This window comes from Euprymna scolopes, chromosome 8, assembly GCF_053919585.1.
Source record: "Euprymna scolopes isolate OS-2025 chromosome 8, ASM5391958v1, whole genome shotgun sequence".
In the NCBI taxonomy this organism is placed as follows: Eukaryota; Metazoa; Mollusca; class Cephalopoda; order Sepiida; family Sepiolidae; genus Euprymna; species Euprymna scolopes.
Genome location: NC_136489.1, coordinates 144,681,822 through 144,706,865, shown reverse-complemented (window position 1 = coordinate 144,706,865; position 25,044 = coordinate 144,681,822). Strand labels below are relative to the sequence as shown.

Genomic DNA, 25,044 nt, shown 5'->3' with positions numbered 1-25,044 from the left:
ACTCATTGGAAAGTGTGTGCGTGTATATATATATGCCTTTCTCTTTTTCATAGAACGTTCTGGACTTGCATAAACTGAAAAAAGGTTTATAAATAAACTTTAAATAGAATGAATTAAGCCTTTCACACATAAAAGTATTTTTCTCCTTTCTTTTTAAATATATAGACATTTGTATCAGTTGTTTTTGTAATTAATGTTATTTTTGTTTGAATTTTACAGGAAGCTGATTTATCTACTATGATTCAGCGCATGTTAAGAACTGTGATTCAAACAGTTATAAAGATGAGCTGGGAAGAGGAACTTGTTGTACGTTGCTTCTTTTTATGTTTGAGATAATCATTATTATTGATAAAATTTATCTACTAATATTTATGTTTTTAGAAAGTATTTTAGGGGTCATTTATTTTGAGCTGCATTTGTTCGATATAGATTGACCGACTGAAGTGGTCTAGCAAAAATTTGTGTCTCAATGATAATCACTCTAAATGTTAATTACTGTCTTGAAACATACCTTTTTACTTGGAGCAATATTAAGTTCAAATGAGTGCCTTATTGCTGTTAGTATAGTTTTAGATTTAGAGTTTTCGTTGTGAGATCATTTAAGTAAAAAAAAATTGGTTAAAATTCAAGATTTCTATCAGAAATATTTTGTAATTTAAAAAGTTTGAAAGTGAATTTTACATAAATGATTCATAGCAGCTATGGATAATCTAATTTTAACTTATCTAAATACGAAAAAATGTTATGGGCATCAAAAATACAATATGCTATATTTATGGTGATGCACTCATTGTTTTATTTGTATATTTGAATATAAATATTTTTTGAGCGATTGAGAGATTTATGTAAAATATCTCATTACTTTTTCCAGGGTAATTTTGTTGCTGTGATGATGGCGATTCTTAGCCAGATGACAGAACGCCACTACAAAATGTATATTGAATCTTTCCCCTACAGATTGGATCTACAAGATTTCCTCACTGAAATTTTAATTGTTCTTCGTCATTTAATCACAAAAAATGTCTATCGAGCCGACTGGAATGACATGATTCTTCTACAGAACAGGTATGCAATAAAGATATTCTTTTCCTATATTTATATATTTTTTATTTTTTTATATACTTATAATTATTTTTTTAACTCTCCTCTTCATTTTAAAGAGTAAACAGTTGGTAATTTGAACTTTAGGATGAAGTTCAAATTTTTCAGAAATTTCATATTTAGAAGCAGTGGTGGTAGTTGGGTAGTTTGCAACATTTTATGTAAAACGATCTGTAATATAAAATTTGACTAAATAGATCTGAAAAAAAAAATCTTTTTTCTGATTGACTCTGTGATAAAATTTGTAAATTCTTCCATCAATTATGATGATTATATGAAAAAAAAAATTATGAAATAAAAAAAAATAATGGCTTTTATATTATTTAACTTTAAGTTAATGACATTTATTTAAATGAAATATTGAACTTTAAGTAAAATAAACCAGAAATGAGTTTAACAGCTTGAAAATGGCAATTTATGTATAAATTCCTGTTGCTTGACTAGTTAGTACATCAATATTTATTGATAAATGAATATTGTAAATGCAAAATAAAACAAGTAAAATGGAATTCCATTGTCGAGCACAGTAATTTCCAACAGACTGCTGATTTGATTCTAGAATGAAGTAGTGGTCCACATTTCATCCATTGTCACACTTTATAAAAATCATATGGATTTTTATTAGTGGCACACCTTATATATTAGGTAAGGCATGTATTGTGTTTCTTTAGAAAGCTTGTTTTTAGTAAAGCTATTCTTTGTAAAATTTCAAAAATCTGATAGGAAATCATTACTTAAATCTTGTAGACATTATTTAAATGAAATAAAATATTAATTATTGAATCAAAATAAATCTTTTATTTACTGCATTTCTTTCGTTAAAAATTGTAAATAAAAAAAAGTACAAATATGTTTAATTGCAGCATTATTCTACGAGCCCTTCGCTTTTTTGCTCATACAATCAACGATGCATTTTCTATCCCTTTTCTTTATGAGGTAGGTTTCACATTTTTATATCTTTAAGAGATGAAATATTATTACATAACCATTTCTTATTTTGTGATGTTTTTGTTTTTTTTACATTTTAATATTTAATACAGACTTTAAACCACATAAAAACAACACAAAAAAATTATTTTATTTTTTAACCCTAACCTCCAAGCCAGACACATTCACACTGATATATAAACAATTACTGAGATCTGGGTATTTCTACTGTGTAGGGGTGGGACTTTGCTACTTGTAGGGTTTGTCGGGAGTATTTATGTTGAGCAGGTACAAGGGTTTGTAGTTCGTCAAAGCATCCACCTTTAAAATGCCTGTAAAACAGGCAGCAGGATTCAGCATTTCGTTAATGGGACAGAGATTGCAGTTTAGCTAACAGTCCAGGACCTATCAGGTTGGTGACTCTCTTTTGAACCTTGTCCAGGAGCGATAGACTAGCAGTGGAGGCACCAGCACAAATGTGACAACAATACTCCATACATCGGTGAATGGTTGCTTTGTAGAGGTATAGGATACTTTTGGGTGTAAGTAACTTTTGTGGAGGAGATGGCCTGCTTATGTTATAGGCAATCCCGTGCTCATGTGTAGTTAAATGAATTGGATGGTAGAGTGATTGAAAAGCAAAAGGTCACAAGTCAAAATGAAATAAACTGATATCTATATATATATATATATATATATAAGTGAAAGAATGTAGATTCATTTACAGAAATATACATGAGAAATAGTAAGAATAAGAGTTCGTTGAGAAAGGTGTAACATTACTTGTGATTGATGAAAGGCTGATGGGTTTGTCAGGAGCGCTGGTTGGGTGGCCATTCATACCGGAGTGGTTCTTGGTTACATGTTGACTTGTCGAGAGTTCAGCGGAAAAGAGGGAGAGATATATAAGAAACAGGAAATGACGTGGCTGTGTCGCTCTCCTGTTATCAGAGGTAAAAGGCGACAATCGAGTTAGTTTGGGAGTTTCAATTCTCACAATTTCTAGCACGGTATAGAGAAGGATGCATTATCTTATAATTTACATCTATATTCTATAGCTTATCTATAGTTTGTACTTATATTCAAAGTAATCTAAGATGCAGCATAAAAGCCAATTAATAAGCCAAGCCTACCTACTCCTTAAGCAATTTTTGCTTGACTGTCCAGGTCTAAGAAAGCCTCCATCCCTCAGTGATTTGGTGTCAAGGCTTTGGAATTCTTAGTACAGGTTTTACGTTTGTTTTTCTTCTAGATAGTTTTTGACAAGATCAAAAGGTTCCTCACCAGTATATATATGTATTGAGTATCTTAAATAAGTTTTTGTGAATTATTTTGAACACTTAGAGATAAAATTACTCTAACATTTTAGAGTTATTTAATTACAAAATTTCATATAAAAGTGCTGCTAAGAAAATATAAAAAATTTTCAGTCAGTGTTGGAAGAGAAATTTAAAAGTGATATATGGTATAAAATAGGGGGTACTAAGTATGTTTTCTATGCTTGAAAGAATACAGTAATCAGAGAAAGGAAAGTGAGGTGGGTTAAACACTACATGCTCATATTCCAAGCAGGTTCGTTCGTATAAATGAACATTTACATATAAAGATGGTAAATTTGTGAGGAAAAAAAAGGAAAACTCGATATGTATTTCATTTTGTTTTTCTCATAAGTTAAAAGTAAGAAAAATACAGAATGATACTCAAGGGAGATAACAAAGGTTTGTAGCATATGCCAATATGCAAGTCAAGCTGTGTGTGGTGATTTTACCTACTTATCATTCCAAGTCTTTTGACCACTTTATAAGTTTGGCTGCATGGCCTGCTGCTAACTAAAATCTTTTGTAATGATAAAAAGATGGATATCTAGAGTTACAGGAAAAGGCCCTCATCTCATCTTTTTACTTTCAAAATTTAAAAATATTTTGTTATTTACTTTGAAATTACTAATTTTACTCAATTTTCAAGCTAGTTTTGCCATTACAAAATTGAAACCATTTAAGTCTGAAAATTAATAAAATATTCAAGTTTGAACCACTTCATAAGTTTGATTGCATGGCCTGCTACCGTTATTTACCAACCTGTAATGGTTGACCACATGAGGGCTTGCTTCAATTAAATTCATACTGAAAAGATACTAAGAAAATTTTTTTACCCTACACCTAACTATAAATCCAAATGGCAAGTCCTTTTCTTAAACAAAAACTCGCTTAATCATCAAAGTTTAGTGGGGTGAAGCCATTACTTTGGTCTCCATTTTTCTTTTTTTGTATAAATGTGTAAATAATAATAATATAGGGTGGAATGATAAAATTGGCACTCTAGAAAAGACGACATGATGACATTTTCGCTTGATGAAAACTGTTTTTTTTTTGTTGCAGACCATCTACTAATTGGTGGTTGTGTACAAATCCCAAGAGTGATAGGAGCCTTCTATCATATCTGAAAGTGACACAATGTTCAACGAGTGAGATTCAAGATGCACTGCTGTACAACTCATGCTCTCTACTGATCCAATTTATGACAACAGGACCATTGCCAGCACCCTCAAAGTGCAAATCTGAATAGTTCAACATCTCAGATGACCCACGGTTATTGTCTTTGGTGTGGTTTCAAGTGAGGTCACATCATGCCACCTCACGTCTTCAACGTCAGCTTGAAAGTCAACACCTAAGTGTACCTGGATGTGCTGAAGAGTGTGGTGATCTGCTGATGCAATCAGGTGGCTACTGATAGACTCTAAGTGTTGCAGCAGGACTCGGGGCTGGCCGACATCCAAAGAGACCTAGGCTTAGCTTCAGAAAGAATGCTACGACTTTGTACCCTTCTCTCACTGCCCCCCCCCCCCCCCCCGACCTAAACCTGCTGGACTTCGTTTGGTCATACATCGAGAACATTACCGACATCACCTCTCACAACACTAAAGCCAGTCTGATCACCACCATCTGCCAAAGTATTTGTCGAGCTCCCACTAGTGCTTATGGAAAAGGCATGCTTTCAGTTCTGGACCCATATCAAAGCAGTGATTGCGGCTCTTTCAGCTCTACTACATAATCAAGTTACTTGATTTGATTTTTTTTCAATAAAAGTTTTTGAATAAAGCTGTAGTGTATTTTCTTTAGTGGGACAATTTTATCATTCTACCCTGTAGAAATAAAACTCTGAAATAAAAGAAAACCTTAGTTTTCACACATTAAAAATATTTTTGATTTTTTTCTTGACTGTTAACTAAACTACATTTTTACTAATTTTTTTATATTTTTATGTACTTATGCAGAATAAGAACTGTGCTCTTGTCAGAATTTTCTACTAAGCCTTTTTGTAATTTATTTTCTCAATAAAATATCCTGTCAATCCATTGAAATCCTAATAGCCCTCATTTGAACTTGAAATAATTAAGCTGTAAAATGCTGAAGGTGCTGAGTGAAAATTGTGATTTTTTTTTTCTGCATAAATGCTGGCTAATTTTTTTCAATAAAAAATATTATTTCTGTTATTAGGAAGATAATTCATTGAAAAATGAGAAAAAGTAAACAATATTAGTTTTGTTATCATGAAGAAAATACCAATAATTATTGCACAATTTTTATAAAACCTTTTAGGAAATAAAAATTCAAATCAAGAAAAAAATAACACTCATTGTAAGGTGATTTTCATGATAAATATTTATTTTCTGAATAACAAAAAAACTAATAGCAAACAAAATTTTTGATGATTTAGTATGATCTTTATTTAATCTTTTTTTCCATAATAAACCAATAATAGTAAAGAAATGTGTTCTTTAAATGATGTTCCTGTTGTGATTTTATTGGTTCAGCATTTCGGCATCTTCTGATGTTTTACATAAACTACCCAGAAAATTCTGATGATACACCTTATTCTGTATAAGTACCTATTTTTTTAATGATTTTTATTTTGAATTTGTTCTTAAGTGTATATGCTTTTTCAGAATTGTATTTGGAATGAAAGTACTTTTTTTATGAAACTTCACTTCTCTCTCCAGCTATGGAATAGCTTTTTCTTCTGTGCTGTGTCATTCCTAACACAAGAACCCCTGCAATTAGAAAACTTCTCTGCTAATAAACGAAACAAAATTATTTCAAGGTGAGATTTTTACATTTTTAAAAAAATAAATTCATGACTACTACTGATTATAGTTACTGGTGTTATAAATAACAGTCACAAGAAAAAAACAAAGGAATTTATATATTTTTTTATTCTTGCTTTAGTATCAAGAGGTTAGCAGTCCTTCCCATTAATTTGTTAGTCATGCCGCTAACTGTTGGCCAAGTGTGTTGTTGACTAGTTTGAGGTACAAACTGGAATGCTTGTGGCGAGCTGAATGTTTCTATTTATCAAGAGCACAAATGTGTTAGATCTGATAACACATTCTTCATTCTTCATCTGTAAATCCTAATAGCCTTCATTTGAACTTGAAATAATTAAGCTGAATATATGCCTTCATGATTTCGACTTGCCAAACTACAGTCCCACATCAACAATATAGAGAAAAAACAGTGTTCGACATCCTCATATCAGTCAATTACACACAGTATGGTTACAATAACGAACACAATTTTCTTTTTGGTGCTGTCATTACCAGCTTTTATTTTTGTCTGTAAATCGGGGGAAGATATGTATTATTTTGTAACACTGATAAGTGAAAATCAACTTTGTAGTTTGAAACTAATCTCCATTATTTTGAGAAAATCTTTTTAGAAAAAAAAACTTCACAACTTTGAATTCTTTAGAAAAGGAAAACAATAGGTTAGCTTAAATATTTTGTTAAAGATTACTAGGGATACCTGCTATTGCCCAGGGGCATAGATAATAGTCTAAAAAAATAAAGAAACATCTTTCCTCTAACACTTTTCTCTCTTTCTCACTGACAACTAATATAATAGAAAGAAAGAAAAACAGCTCTTTTTGAAATAAGTTATTAGTAAAAACAAAAGGATTATTTGTTTTTTTTACTCCACCCCATACTAATTTAGTTATTGGTTGCTATAAAGCAATTACTATTACAAAGTCTTATGACTATAAACATGTTAATGTCATGATGAATCTTATGTAAGATTTATAAATGCATTTGACATGAACAAACAGAACTACAATTTTCATTTATATTGTACTAGCAGGAGTACCTAGCGTTGCCCGGAGTGGAGGGGTGGTATAGTAATGCTATTAAGCAACCCAGCCCTAAAATTATGTTTCAATCAAAATATCTGTGCAAGCGTAAAAAAAAAAAAGAAAAAGAATTAACCAACCCCCTAAAAAATGTGTTTCAATCAAAATACCCGGGCAAGCACACAAAAAAAAAAATTAACCAACCCCCTAAAGAATATGTTTCAATCAAATACCCATGCAGACACACAAAAAAAAGAATTAACCAGCCCCCTAAAAAAATGTTTTAATCAAAATACCCGTGCAAGTGCCAAAAAAAAAAAAAAAAAAAATAACCAACCTCCTAAAAAAAAATGAAAATAGCAGCAAGTACCCGTGTGAATAAAAAAAAAATATATAGACACAGTAGCCAAGCGCGAACTTGTAATGCTAAGAAAAAAAGGAGGTGAAAAAAGGAAATGCTTTAGTTGTCTGGTCCACGGCACACTTACGACGACATTATGGACCTTCAAAATAATGCCTTTAAAACGTATGTTGAGATCGCGAGGCGTGTATGATTTTGCAAAAATGCTGAAGTAAAAACTGACCCCTTCTTACAAAGCACAGCTCAGTTGAAGGTGAAAGAATTAGTGTTTTGGCCAATTTTTGGATTTTTGTCGTCTGAAAGTCTGATCTTTCTAACTATACTAATTTTGTCAGTGTTTCTTGTGTGTGTTGAAAGTTTTTGAGACATACAAACACACACATTTAGCCTTTTATTTATTTATATATATATATATATATATATATATATACGTTGCCCGGGTGTTTGTAGGTGTGTGTGTTTTGGGGTAAATGAAAAGAAAAATCGTTGGTTGTTTTAAAAAAAAAACAAAAAAACGAAGCCTTGACGCGCAGTTGGAAAATAATAAAGTGGGGGGGGGAGACCTGGCACGTGCCCGTTTTTGACGAGTTATTGACATAAACTTTGAGTGCGGGACAGTGTTTTATTTACCGCGAGTCTGTTGGCTTCTTTTTTTTATACGAAAAAGCTTGATGCACATGTGGCGATCGTAAGCAATAGCTATTCAGCAGTTAACATTTTCTGCGGGACAGTTTTTAATGAGGTCAATAACCATAACCCGGTTTGTTCGTTTTTACCTAACTTTGGGGAAAACCAGCTACTGATTTATTAGGGGGGAGTGTCTCGTCTCAAAATGAAAGCAACCGTCTGATATGACGATAAGCCGACATTGACCAAAAGTTAAATAGCTTTCTAGAGACCACTGGCCGTGAGCCAGTGATTCGAATCGAGTTTCGCTTTTTTTTATACCAAAAAACGAAAGTAACACGTGCCGATCCGAAAATGTTGAAGATTTAACGCTTCATAAAGTCGGGCAAATTAAATAAGAGGCGACCACCATTGTTAAGTTATAGATATTATCATTTAGACGTTATATAAAAAGTTTTAAGAAGTCTTGAGGCAACCGATCGGTTCTCTGAAAAAAGCCTTTTGAAGACATACACAAAAAGCGAACATACATACATACACACATTTTCACTTTTATATATATAGACTAGCGGGGGGGGGGAGGGTACCCGGCGTTGCCTGGGTGTTTGGAGGTGTGCATGTTTAAACTTTTTTTAAAAAATTGGAAAAAAACAAAACAAAAAAATAGCAAATGGATGTAAAACTTCTTTAAAAAAATTGGATAAACAAAAACCAAAAAAAGGGGGGAAAAATGAACGTGTTTGAAAAACAAAAACAAAAAAAACGCGGCGAAAAGCGAAAAAAAAAAAAATTGTATGAATAGCTTTGTTTCAATATTAAAAGTTTAAAAATTGAAAAAAAAATATATCTGATAACTGGGATTGAACCGGCAATCTTAAGATAATGACACTGTCCGGAAAAAGAAAACAAAAAAATAGCAAACAGACGTAAAACTTCTTTTTAAAAAATCGGATAAACAAAACTAAAAAAAAGGAAAACAAAAAAAAAACACAGCGAAAAGGGAAAAAAAAATGGTATAAATAACCTTGTTTACAATATTAAAAGTTTAAAAATCGAAAAAAAATATGTCTGATAACAGGGATTGAACCTGCAGTCTTAAGATAACGTTGTCAATTAATCCATTGCGCTATGAACACGTGGACGAATCTAGGTCGGTTTTTATAATATTTAAACAAATTCAAGGTACAACGTCTTTTGCACGTGTTGATGCGTGCGTAGAAGCCATCTTGTCATGAAAATACGATTTTTTTTTCACCCCTCATGGTAGAAAAGGGTCTGGTTGAGGGTGAAGGAACGAATGTTTTGGGCCAATTTTTCGATATTTGTCGGTCGAAGGTTCGAGCTTGAAAATGATACCTATCTTGTGAAAATCCGTCACCTCTATCGAAAGTTTTTGCGAGACATACAAACGCACATACACACACATATTTTCGCATATATATATATATATATATATATATATATATATATATATATATAGACTAGCGAGGGGTACCCGGCGTTGCCTGGGTGTTTGGAGGTGTGTGGGAGGGTTAAAAAAAAAAAAGTAAGTATGAGGATCGAACCCGAACCGTTGAGGCAAAGTTGTGAAAAAAAAAATGTGCGACGTTAACCATTGCCCCACCGCGAGATGCTTACAGAAACATGTTTGAATTTATTTAATTACTAGGATTTAGCAGGTACTCGTTTTAATGAATTAATGAGGTCAAGTTTGACTGCGGAATTTCATTTACTGCTGAACGCTTTTTTTCCTCGCCCCCAAGATGTTATAGGAAAAAGACTAACCCACATGCGGCGAGCAACAAATATTGAATATTTATCTTCCCGAAATCGAGCAAATTAAATAGACAGGCAAGCTTCGTTGTTAACTGTGAGATATTACGATTTGTATGTGATATAAAAAGTTTTAAAAAGTTGTGAAGCGAGCGACTGCCCGCTTCTCTGAAAGAAGCCTTTTGTAGACACACAGAAAAAGCGAACACACATACATACATTTTCGCTTTTATATTTATAGACTAGTGGGGGTATCTGGTGTTGCCCAGGTGTTTGGAGGTGTGTGTGTTGGAGGGGTAAATTAAAAGAAAATGAAAGATAAAGAATAAGCAAACATTATAATCCTGTTTAAATATTATAACAAAAAAAAAAAACGATGTTAAAACTTCTTAAAATTTTTTTAAAAAAACAGCGAACGTGATGAAAAAAAACAACAAAAAAACGAACAAAGCAAGCAATGTTAAAACTTCTTAAAAAATCGGAAAAACAAAAAAAACCCAGCAAACGTGTTGGAAAAAAAACCCTGTTTCAGTATTAAAACTTACAAAAAAAACAACAAAAAAAATATCTTACATCACCATTCAAACTTGCAACCTTAAGATAATGACGCCGCTCCTTAATCCACTGAGCTACATCAGAAAAAGGACCGCTTAACATGACTGCCATCGTGAATCATTCGACTAATGTGTTCAGATCCTGTATGAATTTAATTTTTCACTTTGTTTCATTCTTTATTTTCAATTTTGCAGATTAAATAATCACTCCTTTAATAATATTATCTGTGTAAACAATAGTATCAACCAAAGGCCACCATAATGCACTGTATACTTTCTAAAATAAATTTCTAATATTAAAAACATTAAAAATATTTTTATGTTTAACAGATGTTGATTCTAATGATTTTCCTATTCTTTTTCAGATATAAAGACATGAGACGTGAGATGGGATTTGAAATTCGAAGTATGTGGTTTAATTTAGGTAAGCATTATTTTCATGAATATCGCAAGTGGAATGCATTTAAAAGCTGCTATTACTAGAAAGTATTTTAAAATGAAAATGGAGGTATTTCTATGACCATTTTGGTTGTCATGGTGATCATGCTCAGCAAATCTTCCTACCCATTCCAATCTCCTTTCTAAATAAAATTCTTTTTGATGATCTGCTATGTGTAGCCAAAAATAATTGCTGAACAACCAGCAAGAAGTTTATGATATTAATACATACTGTCATGCAATTCGGATAATGATAGCTGTATTCATATTAATCATTGTATAAACTTTACTTTTGAAGGTTAAAGGTTCAATCTTCAGTGTGGGTAACCAAAAATACAATTACAAATTACTTAGAGCCACAAGCTCAAAACTGGAATCCTATTTTGCTCAGAATATTAAATATCTGCAAACCGTTCGGACTTACAACCAAATGAATGTTCTCCATCAGACGCCACTACACTCTAAACGCCTTGCTTTCATGAGATTAGATTGATTGAAGCTCAGACCTCGAACAAATTAGTAAACACCAAAAAAATTATAAATCATTTTGCTGACAAGAACCCCGAACACATTTTTGTTGTCCATGTGTAAAACACTACATCTTTCATGACTTTCATGAACATTTTTTCATGTTGAGAATTTATTGAAGTATGGAATAAATTTCCTGTATAAATTGTAAGCTGCTGTGATGCTGTATTCTTTAAAACGCTTTTTGCTTCTTAAAATTTGTTAAAATTATACCTAATGCCGCCCACCCCGCCATTATGCATATATCATGACTATATTTGTTCATTGAATTTGCATAATTTTAACAATTTTATGTAAAAAATGTTTATTGGCTCACTTTTTAAACAGAAACTATAGAAACAAGTAAATCTTAAGTATTAAAAAACCCTTTCATTCTTATATTTTTTTTGTAAATTTAAATCCTTTATAAAATTTGTTAAAACAAAAAAGTAAAAACTATTTGTAAAAATTGTTAGGTTATTCATAACTTTTGTTAAGTTAATTATGAAGTAAATAAAGAAAGCATAACTTTTCTTCCTTGAATGACTTTATAGTGAAAAGATATATTGACGATAAAAAACCAAACAATATAACATTACTTTTTTTACACTGATATGAGATGCAGAAAGACAGTCTGTTTATTTTATATGTTTACCCGAAAAGAAAGACACGTTGTCTTTATAAATACACAGTCAAAGAGGAGATAATTCCGTCACCCAATCCTAAAAACATACGTCATCTTTTAACAAAGGGAGGCAACTGCAGTTTACCTAAGTCATTACGTCACATAAGCGTCAAAGGGAGACAATTCTTCAAGCATTAAGAAAACCCAGGAGCATTGATAAATTTCCAATCATAATCAATTTAACATCTATTTTACATGTTGGAATATATTCTACGGATTTTAGAAATTGTCTTCTAAACCTATCTCTGCCAGGTCTTTATCATTCTTAGCAAAATAAATTTTTGAGATTAAATAATTGTTAATTATGTTACTGAATTTTTGAAATGAGAATTAGTTATTCATATTTGGATTCTCATCTTAAGTGTAGTTTGCACGTTGCAGTCAATGTAACCTGTGGAATCTTTCTGCCAAGCACAGAATTTCAAGCAGAACTCTTTATTTAATTCACAAGGGTAGCACGCTCTCGTTTCATCAGCCATAACTAGATAGATGTTCTAAGTAATTCGCAATTGTATTTTCGTTCACCCACACTGAGGATTGAACCTTCACTTTTACAACTAAATTTTTCCAAGTACTCTAAGCACTGCACCACCAGGTTCTTGTGGACAATTCCAGTACGAATTTTAAGAGCCTTAAACGTATTTTGTTTGTAGGTGTAATATTGTTATTATTAGATATCATATTACAGAGAAGAATGGTGGAGAGTAAGAAGCAGCACATATGTTGGGTGGCAATCAATTAGTAAGTAGACCTAGTATTGAATTTAACACAATATGAGAACTGTTAATGATAAATGATAGATAATATATATAGTAATAAGTAGCTAGTAATATTTATATATATATATATATATATATATATATATATATATATATATATATATATAGTAATAAATAGTGATATTCTAGAAATAAAATAGTGATTAGAGTACTTGGAAAAGTTTAGTTGTAAAAATCACAGGGGCATGCTATTACTTTGAATTAAATAAAGGGTTCTGTTTAAAATTCCATGTAGATTCTCGAGTTCGACAGAAAAATTCCCGAGTTCGACAAGATAAACCTGAAGAAAGTTGGCAATTGCATCAACCTTAATGTTGCAAAAATGACACTGAAGATGAGAACAGTAATCTGAAGAATCCAAATAAATTTTAATTATTCTACATTCACATAGTGAAAACAGTTTAAACTCAAATGTTTGGAAGCTGACAAAAGTCTTGCTGAGTGATGTGAAGATATCCTTGGTCTTGTTGACAATTTTAGAAATGTGCTTTGTCCAATACAAGTCACTGCTGGCTGTAGTGTCACATTCACAAGAGGACTTGTTAATATTAGTTATTATTGTAGGGGGGTATGTGGTAAAAAAAAAACAGAATTAAGATGACATTTTGGGGATTTATCAGATGAACAATTTAACATCATTTAATTGTATGTTGATGTTATATTGATAGTGTAAGGACAACACCATTATATTTTCAATGTCCAAAGAGGCTTAGCCAAGAAATAATGAAAATGATTTCTACGTATAGAGGCATAGCTGTTATAAGAGTAAAACATCTAATGATTTTTAGATTTAATAATTGGCAAGTATTGTTTTGTAATGTTTTAGTTTTTACACATATATCGAACAGCTTTATGTACATATTTTATAAGATGAAACGTCAGAGGTCATTAACTATAATGGCTATTATGTATATACATAAAACTATCAAATATTTGTATTTGGAAGGTTAATCTATTTTGCCAATTATAAGATTTAAAATTTGCTTTTTTATTATGATTTTTTTTATTGCTAAATTGTTAACTTGATACTACAAAGACACCATGTACTTAAAACTTAATTTTTTAATTGCAATTGATTAAAACATTCCATAAATTTATGCAAACCTTTTTTATTCACGTTGTAGTTCATTTCAATGTATTGAATGTTATAATAATTCAATTTTTTTTATTCACGTTGTAGTTCATTTCAGTGTATTGAATGTTATAATAATTCAATTTTGTTTTATTCACATTGTAGTTCATTTCAATGTATTGAATGTTATAATAATTCAATTTTGTTTTATTCACATTGTAGTTCATTTCAATGTATTGAATGTTATAATAATTCAATTTTTTTTATTCACGTTGTAGTTCATTTCAGTGTATTGAATGTTATAATAATTCAATTTTTTTTATTCACATTGTAGTTCATTTCAATGTATTGAATGTTATAATAATTCAATTTTGTTTTATTCACATTGTAGTTCATTTCAATGTATTGAATGTTATAATAATTCAATTTTTTTTATTCACGTTGTAGTTCATTTCAGTGTATTGAATGTTATAATAATTCAATTTTTTTTATTCACATTGTAGTTCATTTCAATGTATTGAATGTTATAATAATTCAATTTTGTTTTATTCACATTGTAGTTCATTTCAATGTATTGAATGTTATAATAATTCAATTTTTTTTATTCACGTTGTAGTTCATTTCAATGTATTGAATGTTATAATAATTCAATTTTTTTTTATTCACATTGTAGTTCATTTCAATGTATTGAATGTTATAATAATTCAATTTTTTTTATTCACGTTGTAGTTCATTTCAATGTATTAAATGTTATAATACTTCAATTTTTTTTTATTCACGTTGTAGTTCATTTCAATGTATTGAATGTTATAATAATTCAATTTTTTTTTATTCACGTTGTAGTTCATTTCAATGTATTGAATGTTATAATAATTCAATTTTTTTTATTCACGTTGTAGTTCATTTCAATGTATTGAATATTATAATAATTCAATTTTTTTTATTCACATTGTAGTTCATTTCAGTGTATTGAATGTTATAATAATTCAATTTTTTTTATTCACGTTGTAGTTCATTTCAATGTATTGAATGTTATAATAATTCAATTTTTTTTATTCACGTTGTAGTTCATTTCAATGTATTGAATGTTATAATAATTCAATTTTTTTTTTATTCACATTGTAGTTCATTTCAATGTATTGAATGTTATAATAATTCAATTTTTTTTATTCACGTTGTAGTTCATTTCAATGTATTGAATGTTATAATAATTCAATTTTTTTTTATTCACATTGTAGTTCATTTCAATGTATTGAATGTTATAATAATTCAATTTTTTTTTATTCACGTTGTAGTTCATTTCAATGTATTGAATGTTATAATAATTCAATTTTTTTTATTCACGTTGTAGTTCATTTCAATGTATTGAATGTTATAATAATTCAATTTTTTTTTATTCACGTTGTAGTTCATTTCAATGTATTGAATGTTATAATAATTCAATTTTGTTTTATTCACATTGTAGTTCATTTCAATGTATTGAATGTTATAATAATTCAATTTTTTTTATTCACATTGTAGTTCATTTCAATGTATTGAATGTTATAATAATTCAATTTTTTTTATTCACGTTGTAGTTCATTTCAATGTATTGAATGTTATAATAATTCAATTTTTTTTTATTCACGTTGTAGTTCATTTCAATGTATTGAATGTTATAATAATTCAATTTTTTTTATTCACGTTGTAGTTCATTTCAATGTATTGAATGTTATAATAATTCAATTTTTTTTATTCACGTTGTAGTTCATTTCAATGTATTGAATGTTATAATAATTCAATTTTTTTTTATTCACATTGTAGTTCATTTCAATGTATTGAATGTTATAATAATTCATTTTTTTTTATTCACGTTGTAGTTCATTTCAATGTATTGAATATTATAATAATTCAATCTTTTTCCTTATTTTTTTCAGGTCAAAACAAATCTAGTTTTATTCCAGGCCTTGTAGGTAAAATTCTGGAAATGACATTAGTTCCTGAAACAGGTTAGTAAATAGTTTAATATAAACTTTATTTTCTAAAAGAATGTTAATTTTTGTGAATTTCTGAAGAGTTGTTTTTGTTTTACATTTTTGTCTTTATCAAAAATCTAATTTTCTATGATGAATATTTTTTAAAAAATGAATTGTACAAAAACATTTAAAAAGATATTTACTTTAATTTAGTTTTATTTAAAACGATAAAGAAGGGTGCAAATACCTCATAAAAACACAGATACTCTTGATATTTTGGAATATTATTACAATCAGTATTAGATATCAATATTCTCTTAATTTTATTTTTTTTGTAGTGTTTTAGACGGTATAATAAAGGCACAACCTCCTATTTGAAAATTTCAAATATTTCATCTTTGCATTGAATTTGATGCATAGTCATTAGACACCAGTTAAACAAGATTCCATAAATTTTCATTTTTTTTCTTAAGACCTCTTCAGCATAGCCACAAGTATTAAGTTTGATATTTTCTAGAATCCAAATAATGTAATGGATTTTGATCAAAATTGGAATAAGGAATCTAGACATACAGTTTAATAGCATTGCATGTCTTGACTTTTAATCTTTATGATAACAAAAGTAGTGCAAAACCGTTTGGGGAATTAATTTTACTTACCCTGGGACAGGTATTCTAGTTTAGATATAAACATGAATTGTTCTTAAATGTATTTAATTTAAATGATACTAAAAATTTGTGATTGCCATTGTATTTGGCAATTTCTTAAATGCTTTAATGCTATTTTTGTTTCTTTTAATCTCTTTTCTAGAACTGCGTAAGGCTACCATTCCAATTTTCTTTGATATGATGCAATGTGAATTCTTACAGATATCTGGACGGGGATACAAACACAATTTTTTCCAGGTTAACTTTTTATTATGTATACTTTTTTGTTCATTTAAGACTAATGTTTTTTTTTTTTTTGTTACTTTTCATGTTATTTAAGAAATCATTTTATTGAGTTTTGTTTTAATTTATTTTCTTATTTATTTATAAACACAGTTTTAATTCTTTCTATTAAAAAAAGATTTTAATGTTGGCTATTAATATTTTATGAAATGTCATTTTATCAAAAAATTGATTATATTATTATTAGGTGTGTTTTATCTAGATTTATAATATGAGGAAGTTGAAAACGGAAATAAAATTTCAAACAAAATAGAATCTTGATAAGCATTGCAATCATTTAATGTTTGAATCAATCAAACTATTTGTTCTCCTTAATGTGTTTGTGTTATTTCTATTAATTTGTTATACGTATGTACTATTTTCTGTACTAATATTCTAGATTTATAACATGCACACTTGTTTCTTGAGATTAAGTGTACTTGAAGCACCCCAGAATGAGTAACTACCAATTGGACACATTTTCTCAGGAGGCCATTTTTTTTCTTCTTCTTCCAGTTGAATCAAATATAAAAACAATGCATACATTTATAATTTTGCCTTCACAAATCTTTTATTAGTAAGTGGTATTTAAATGTTTTTTACAATTTCAAAAAAACGGGGGGAGGGGGTCACAAAAGGTGTCATAATTTAAAAAAGGAGTTGATATTTACAAATGTTTTATAATTTAAAAAAAAAGGGGTTGATATTTACAAAAGTTTTATAATTTAAAAAAAGGGGTTGATATTTACAAAAGTTTTATAATTTAAAAAAGGGGTTGATATTTACAAAAGTTTTATAATTTAAAAAAAAAGGGGTTGATATTTACAAAAGTTTTATAATTTAAAAAAGGGGTTGATATTTACAAAATTTATAAGCTATTTCTGTTATATGCACATTTTTAATTAAAATTTGTTTTAATTAAAATTTGTCCCAATCCAAAGTGACTCTTTTTAGGGAGATAGATTTTCCCCAATTAAAAATACTGAAAACTATGTATTTTTGGAGATTTAACCAAATAAAAAATACATAGTCACTTTGGATTGGGACAAATTTTAATTAAAACAAATTTTAATTAAAAATGTGCTTATAAATAAAACTTTCTGATTTAATAGTAAAACTTGTTCCCCCCCTCTCCCCTTTAATAAAGCGTCTGCAATGGTGAAGCATTAAATATTTCATTTATAATTCAACCAGGAAAAAAAAAAAAAATCGGTGTAGAAGCAAAAATGTGTCCTTTTGATCTTTGCTCATTCTGGTGCTTCCACATGTACAAGTGATCCAAAATTTCTGTTTTAATAAAATTTAATTATTTGTAGGTGGAAAATCAAATAATCACTGAACTAGATGTTTTAGTGGAAGGTGGTCGTGGTGATGAACAGTACATGGAATTAATGTATGAAACGTAAGTTACCATTTTCTCATATTTCAATCACGTTTTCTACTAAATTCCAAGAAGAATTATGCAGTTTCAGTTTCGTTATTTTACAGAAATCTGTTTAACTATAATTGGTGATCTGTGATCTTTGAAAATGAGATCTTGGTGGCTGAGCAGTTTGTACTCTGCTTACCTAAATGATCACATAATTTGCAACACACCACTTCAACCCTTATATGAGCTAGAACAGAGGTTGGAATAACCTGATCTAACCCACTTATCGCTCATGACATGCTCTAAAAAAAAAAAAAATTAATTGCAATTATACTATTCAATCTGATCTTTTTTCAATCAGACATCTATCCCTTCTGTAAACATTAAATGCTAGAATGCAGTGGCTTCCGATCAATTGTGCCAAGAACACAAAAGACTTGATCACTGCTTCATGTTACTAAATATTAGTTTTTGGTATGAAATTTGAAACGAGTAGTAATTCAAAACTGTACTTAGTACAAATGTATTGTGTATCTTTCTTAACCTATGTGATTGTAATCCCCCACCCGCTTCATGGTATATTCTCAACAGAAGTTGTGGTGGTGGAACACAGAACCAGTAAATTATATAATTTCATTTATGGGAGTACCAATATAATAAAAGGGTAAAACACTTTTTAGCCTGGGTGGCGTTTTTATACTGTTCCCCATTATCTCTTGAGTTGCCGGCAAGGACATCCAACCTTTAAAATTTTGTCTCGATTAATGAAATATCTTCCGAATATGATTTACAAAAAATCTGACTGAAATTGTTTATTTCTCTTGATTAATTGTTTAAATCTGATACCAATGATACTGACTATGACTGTTGAGCAATTTACATTTTTTTTAAAGAAATTTTTTTATTATCGTTTAAACTATTTTATTGTCTTTTTGTTTCAGTCTCAAAGGATTATTTGAAAAAAATCAATATATGATGCAACAGGGTCAGGTGTTTGTGGAAATGATCCGGAAATTACTTCAGCATTTACTTGAATATCGAAGTATTATTCGAGATGAAGTTAAGGAGCACCGAATGAGCTGCATCGTCAATTTATTGGTAATTTCAATTATCTTATACATCAACATTTAACACATTTTGCTTTCTTGTAGGGTGGAGAGTTTCCATATTATTTTAGATTCTCCGGATTCTACAGTTTGCAAGAACCCATGGTGTGGTGGATAGAGTACTTGGTAAAAATTCAGTTGTAAAAATTACACTCCTGCAGGTTGAAGATTCTTGAGTGTGACAGATACACCTGAAGGTCGGAGGTTACATCGATTGAAACATTGTGAAAATGACACTTAAGATAAGAACAATTGTGGGATGAATCCAAATAAATAAAAATAATCCCATCCCAAAAATGAAGAAACAGGGAGAGTTTCATTTTATAAATCTGGACTTCTTACTGGACACATGGATACTTATATTAGTTGATATTAACAGTTCGATGATTTTCACAAACATTTTTTCTCCTGCTGTAAATAACTGAAACATAAAATAAACTGACTGCAGAGATCCTGCATTCTTTAAAATCTTTCCACCTGATATCCCCTCCTCCATACACATGAATATGTATACATGCACAGTTCATTCCCCTGACAATTGTAAATAATTCTATGTAATATACATACATTTTTGATGAGTGGTAGAATACCTGAGCACTCTACACAATGATTTAATTATATTTTAAAGTGATTTTTTTTGAGTTCGATCTCAGATAGAGAAACTGAAAAAAACTAGTAATTAATATTTGATATCTAAATGACATGGATGAGAGAAATCTAACTTCCATAGAGGAAATAAACAGTTCAGCTAAATATGAATTAGTACAATGAGCAACTTTGAAAATATCTATAAATTTTTTAATTAAAAAATTTGATAATTATTACCATTTGTCTATTAATCAGTTCTTTATATGTTGATTATTAAAAAAAATTTTTTTTAATGTATTTATTTTATTTTTTAGATATATACCATTTTGAGAATATTAATTATTTATACCACAAGTCTTTTGCTTTATAATTGTGGGATTATTTTATAAAGGCTTTTTATTTTTTTAATTTTTTTGTTAACAAATTTTCAACAAATATTCAATGCATTTTTATATAAAATTTATTAAAAGTTTACAAAATATATTCAAAATGAATTAGAATTTAGCTGAGGTTGTTTTGCATCCATTAACAAAAATGTTTCTGCTACTGATATGAACCTCACTTTTGCTTTCACCTATTGATGGATTTCTTAACAGAAAAAGTAAAACAAAATGGCTACTAGTATGGTGCTTAAGAATGTTAGAAATATATACTACTGTTATTTACATGTTTTGAATTCTCATCACCAATCTTGGTTGTTGTGTTCATATATTATTTTGTTGTTGTATTCTAAAATGCTGTGTGTCTTTTGTCCTAGTTGCTAACAATAATTCGAACCATGTAAATAGTATAAATAGCAACACTAGCACAGTTTAGATAAAAGCTCTCTTGCATCTTCTTTATTGTTTAAATGTCTCTTCCATATCATATGTGGCTTGTATATTGGCCATGGCAGCACAAAGAAACTTTTCTCTATGAAATTCCATCATTTACATTGGTTTCGATGTGCCATTGCTTAGCATCAGCCTTGATTAAGTCACACCAAATTTTTCTTGGCCTCCCTTTATCTCACTTACTCTCCATTGAGATGCGTGTACATAATCAGAATGTCATTCAATATGTCCATGTCACCATAGACGATTGCAACACTGAGCTATCTTTAGTCTGGGAAGCTTCAACCTCAATAGGAAGGAGTCAGAACTAACTCTATTGTCAAGGCACACTCCACAAACCCACCAAACAACAGCTATGTTCCTTAGAAAGACTAAACTAGTTGCATACATTTTTATATAAAATGGAATTTGAGTAGCATTACAAGTTAATTTTTTCTTTTTAGATAATTGTTATTTTATCAACTTGCATGAAAAGAGTTATGTAAAAGAGGCTTAAAACCGTTTGAATTATGCAAATACCATCAGCAGTTCAAAAGTTATGAGATTTTTAAGTGCCAAAATTTAATTTAGGCTTGTCCATGGACATTTTTCTTTAGAAAAAGTGTGTTAAATTACGGACCTCAACATTTTAAGAAATTCAGTAATTTTGCCACCATTTATTTCTTTTTCAAGCTATTCTCATGAAAGTTGACACTCTTATGTAAAGTTGTGTGCTCTTTCTGATTATGCAGTCAAATATGATGTATCTCTTTACCATAAGCCATGAATTATAAATTCAGATGTACAAATTTCAATTTTTTTTAAACTGGCGCATGGTATCATACAGTGGGTGTCTATTCATGAACAAAACTAAGTATTATAATATTTAGCTTTATTGAGAGCAGGCATTTTCCTGCTTCCTCACCAAAGGAGAGCTTAATCTGGGATGTAGCCATTGAATGCCTAAAGAGCATTCATAGCCGGCATTTACTACTCCCTTCAAAAAAAAAAAAAAAATATTGAGTAGATATGAATTAATCTCAGAAATAAATTGAAGAAAATTTTTCATATAGATTTTAGATTTCTATAAAAGATGGAAATTCCCATAGTCAACCAAAACTTATGCATTTTGGGACCAGTCCAATTTTCAATTTTGTAAATTCTCTCTATCTGGCCCAAAATATATTCCTATTTTGTGAGATGCAGTCATAAATTGTACTCTACATGAATCCTCGAATGTAGCTTCCAGGATACCAGGAATCCTGATAAACAACAACTACATATTCACTAGTTGATTGTAATTTTCATCATTTCTACTCTGTTGTTTTACTGAAAATTCAACTATGTAAACAAAGAAATAATATGATCATTTTTTTTTACCTTGTTTCCACCTTAACATTTAAAATGATTACTTTTATAGTCTTATGGTATGCTGAAAACGAATATCGCATTTAAATTTTCTGCAAATAATTAGTTTTCCGGATATTAAGCAATGACCTTTCTTATGTTATCGCTGGTAGCCATCTTGAATTATGAGAAACTATGTGCAAGAAACTATGCGCAAATGTGTACCAAGATAGCCACCAGCAATAATATAAGAAATGACATTGCTTAATATCTGGAAAGCTACTTATTAGCAGAAAATTTAAATGCGATATTCGTTTTCAGCATATCCGAAAACCCATAAAGGTAGTCATTTTAAAGAAAAATGTTAAGGTGGAAACAAGGTAAAAATTTACAAAATGCATCACAATGAAATTCTTTATCAAACCGCCTAATTATTATTATTATTATTTAGATATCCTCAGTTAAAAAAAAACAAAAAAAAATGGTTTTGTTTTACAGATTTGAAAAAAATGGTCTTGACAATGAGTTAAAAAAAAAAAATACAAAATATTGTTAGAAACCCAACCAATAAATGTCACGAGGACATTTATTGGTTGGGTTTCTAGCATAAGTGCACAAGTACCTTTTTATATACTTATTTATTTACTTTTTTTTTTACGACTAAAAAACAAAATTCGACCTAAGTACAAGTTAGAAGCAATAAATACCATGATAATAAAACAGAAACGCATGTACTTCGTACATTTTGTTGTTTTTTAACGCTTTTAGTACATGTGTACTAGAAGCATTAAAAACAACAAAATAGTATTTGGAAATCAAATTTGAAAAACTTGAAAATAATTTTTTTAAATTGACAAACTCAGAATAGAAATGAAACTTTTGTCTGCTTTCATTTGAAAGCAGAAAAACAGTTTTCTATTTTTAAGCGAATACAAACAAAACTCATTAGCATTAGTGCATCGCGAGTTGTTTTCCCATTAAATTCTATCTTCTGTAGTTTCTATAAAAGATAACATTTTAAAGAAATTTCTGCACAATTAATAATTATCAAATATTTACATATTATACGTGAAAATAATTCTGAAACTATTATCTATATGAAAATGGATGATATATACCGATTTATCTTATTAATTTTGAAATATTCTTCAACTTAGCTCAGTCGTAACTTTGCTTCCTGTGGTCGTAAAAACAATAATCAAAGTCCAGTAGAGATGGACTTCTTTGTTTATATAGCCTGTACAATTTCAGCCATATCCAATCAAATTTAATCCCACACGTTTGTATCCAAACGTAACATATGAAATGTGAACATTGAAAAAACAGTTTCCCTTTTTGTTGTCGTCATTTTTACTGTGTTTTCATTTTTAACTTGGAGCATAAAAACATTGAACGCATAAAAGCAAAATAAATTAACATCATTGGAATGCTTATTTTATTCTCTTTCCATCAATGTAATTCTTTTAAAAATTGACCCACAAATAAAAGACTTGTTGAAGCACATTAGGTACGTAATATTGCCGATGTCCACGAAAATACAGCATACGCTTGTAATGTTAATTAGAGATATAGTTGTTAGAAACTCAACCCGAGGTAACAAGTGAACATGAATAAGATGGGAAGATGTTTATGCGTTCATCTGAATAGTTAAACAATTGCAGCAATAAAAAATGTCATATCCATGTTGTCAACCATAAGAAGTCTTGGTGTTAACTGTATATATTTCTGTTCTGGGTATGACATTCACCTACATACAATGATGAGACTACCTCCATCTCAATTACCCACGCTCAGATTATTTTACCCTGAAATGTTAATTACCTACCAGATTCCAATACATGGTACAAAAGTTGTTCTTGGAATGATATTTGTATTTGGTGTCATAAACATACACATATAACATTAACACAGTGAATAAATAGTTGGAAGATATTAAGAACTTGAAGCATAACATTCTTTACAAAATTATTTGTAAATCACACATAATTTTTGTAAAAATATTACTCTTCACATTAATCTTTATAATAATCTCAATAACACAAAAAATGTTGATATGCCATATAACAAACTTAAAATTATTCATTGATTGATTTATAAAACAACTTGAAAAATATCCATTCCATAATGAATAGAAGTAATTCTCTAAGCACAAGTTTTGCACAATTTAAAATCAAGGTATAATGATACTAAACCTTATGTCTAGAATTCTCTTAACCCTCTTTTCAATCAAACTTTATATTTTATACAATAATAAAGTTTTCTGTAATTCTGGACGTTTATAACATTCAAATAAGTTTCGGCACAATTCATCACTCATTTTCTTTTTTTATTTATCTAGAATTTTTACCATGAGATAGATCGCCAGGAGATGTATGTCCGTTACCTTCACAAACTGGCTGATTTACACTTAGACTGTGATAATTACACGGAAGCTGCCTGTGCCCTCATGCAGTATGCAAAGTTGTTGCAGGTGCGTATCTCATTTACTTGGATCATCGTAATGAAATAACACATTTGCTTTTTCTCTTGTCTTTATCAATGTTGCTGTGTAAAAACATTGTCTAGATTATAATATACTAGCAATACACATGAAAAAATTTAAATGACTTTAAAATATTTCAATATTGGTATATATATAGAAATAGCTTGATAAGCTAAGAAAGAATCTTTTTAAATTTTTAAAATCCAATCAAAATCAAGGAAGTTTTGACTATTTTTATGCCCTGCGTGTTTGGATATTTTTCCCTCTTTAAGACCATATGCGTTTTGTCACATTTTTTTTGCACTACTTTTTCAGTAAAAATGCTATATCTTTGTTAAAGCACAAGACTAAGCAATGAAGTTTGCCATATAAGTGCGTTTTTGTGCAAGGAATCTGAATATGCTATTGAAAATCTCCAGAAATGAATGGTTTCCAAATAATCTGCAGTAAATGCACATAAATATGCTGCGATTGCTTAAAAATGCCATGTATTCATTAAAAGAAAAGA

The 25,044-nt window shown here is 29.5% G+C and overlaps 1 protein-coding gene across 1 annotated transcript in view; it reads left to right on the top strand.

Annotated features, from left to right (window-relative positions):
* LOC145283810 (dedicator of cytokinesis protein 1-like) overlaps window positions 1-25,044 on the top strand; it is a 346,462-nt gene that overhangs the window by 258,456 nt on the left and 62,962 nt on the right. The window contains exons 29-38 of the mRNA XM_080132895.1: window positions 220-306; window positions 872-1,065; window positions 1,965-2,037; window positions 6,029-6,129; window positions 10,833-10,891; window positions 15,865-15,936; window positions 16,714-16,808; window positions 18,149-18,234; window positions 19,143-19,299; window positions 24,393-24,524. Coding sequence (XP_079989021.1) covers window positions 220-306; window positions 872-1,065; window positions 1,965-2,037; window positions 6,029-6,129; window positions 10,833-10,891; window positions 15,865-15,936; window positions 16,714-16,808; window positions 18,149-18,234; window positions 19,143-19,299; window positions 24,393-24,524 — 1,056 coding nt within the window. The remainder of the gene's footprint in view (window positions 1-219; window positions 307-871; window positions 1,066-1,964; window positions 2,038-6,028; window positions 6,130-10,832; window positions 10,892-15,864; window positions 15,937-16,713; window positions 16,809-18,148; window positions 18,235-19,142; window positions 19,300-24,392; window positions 24,525-25,044) is intronic.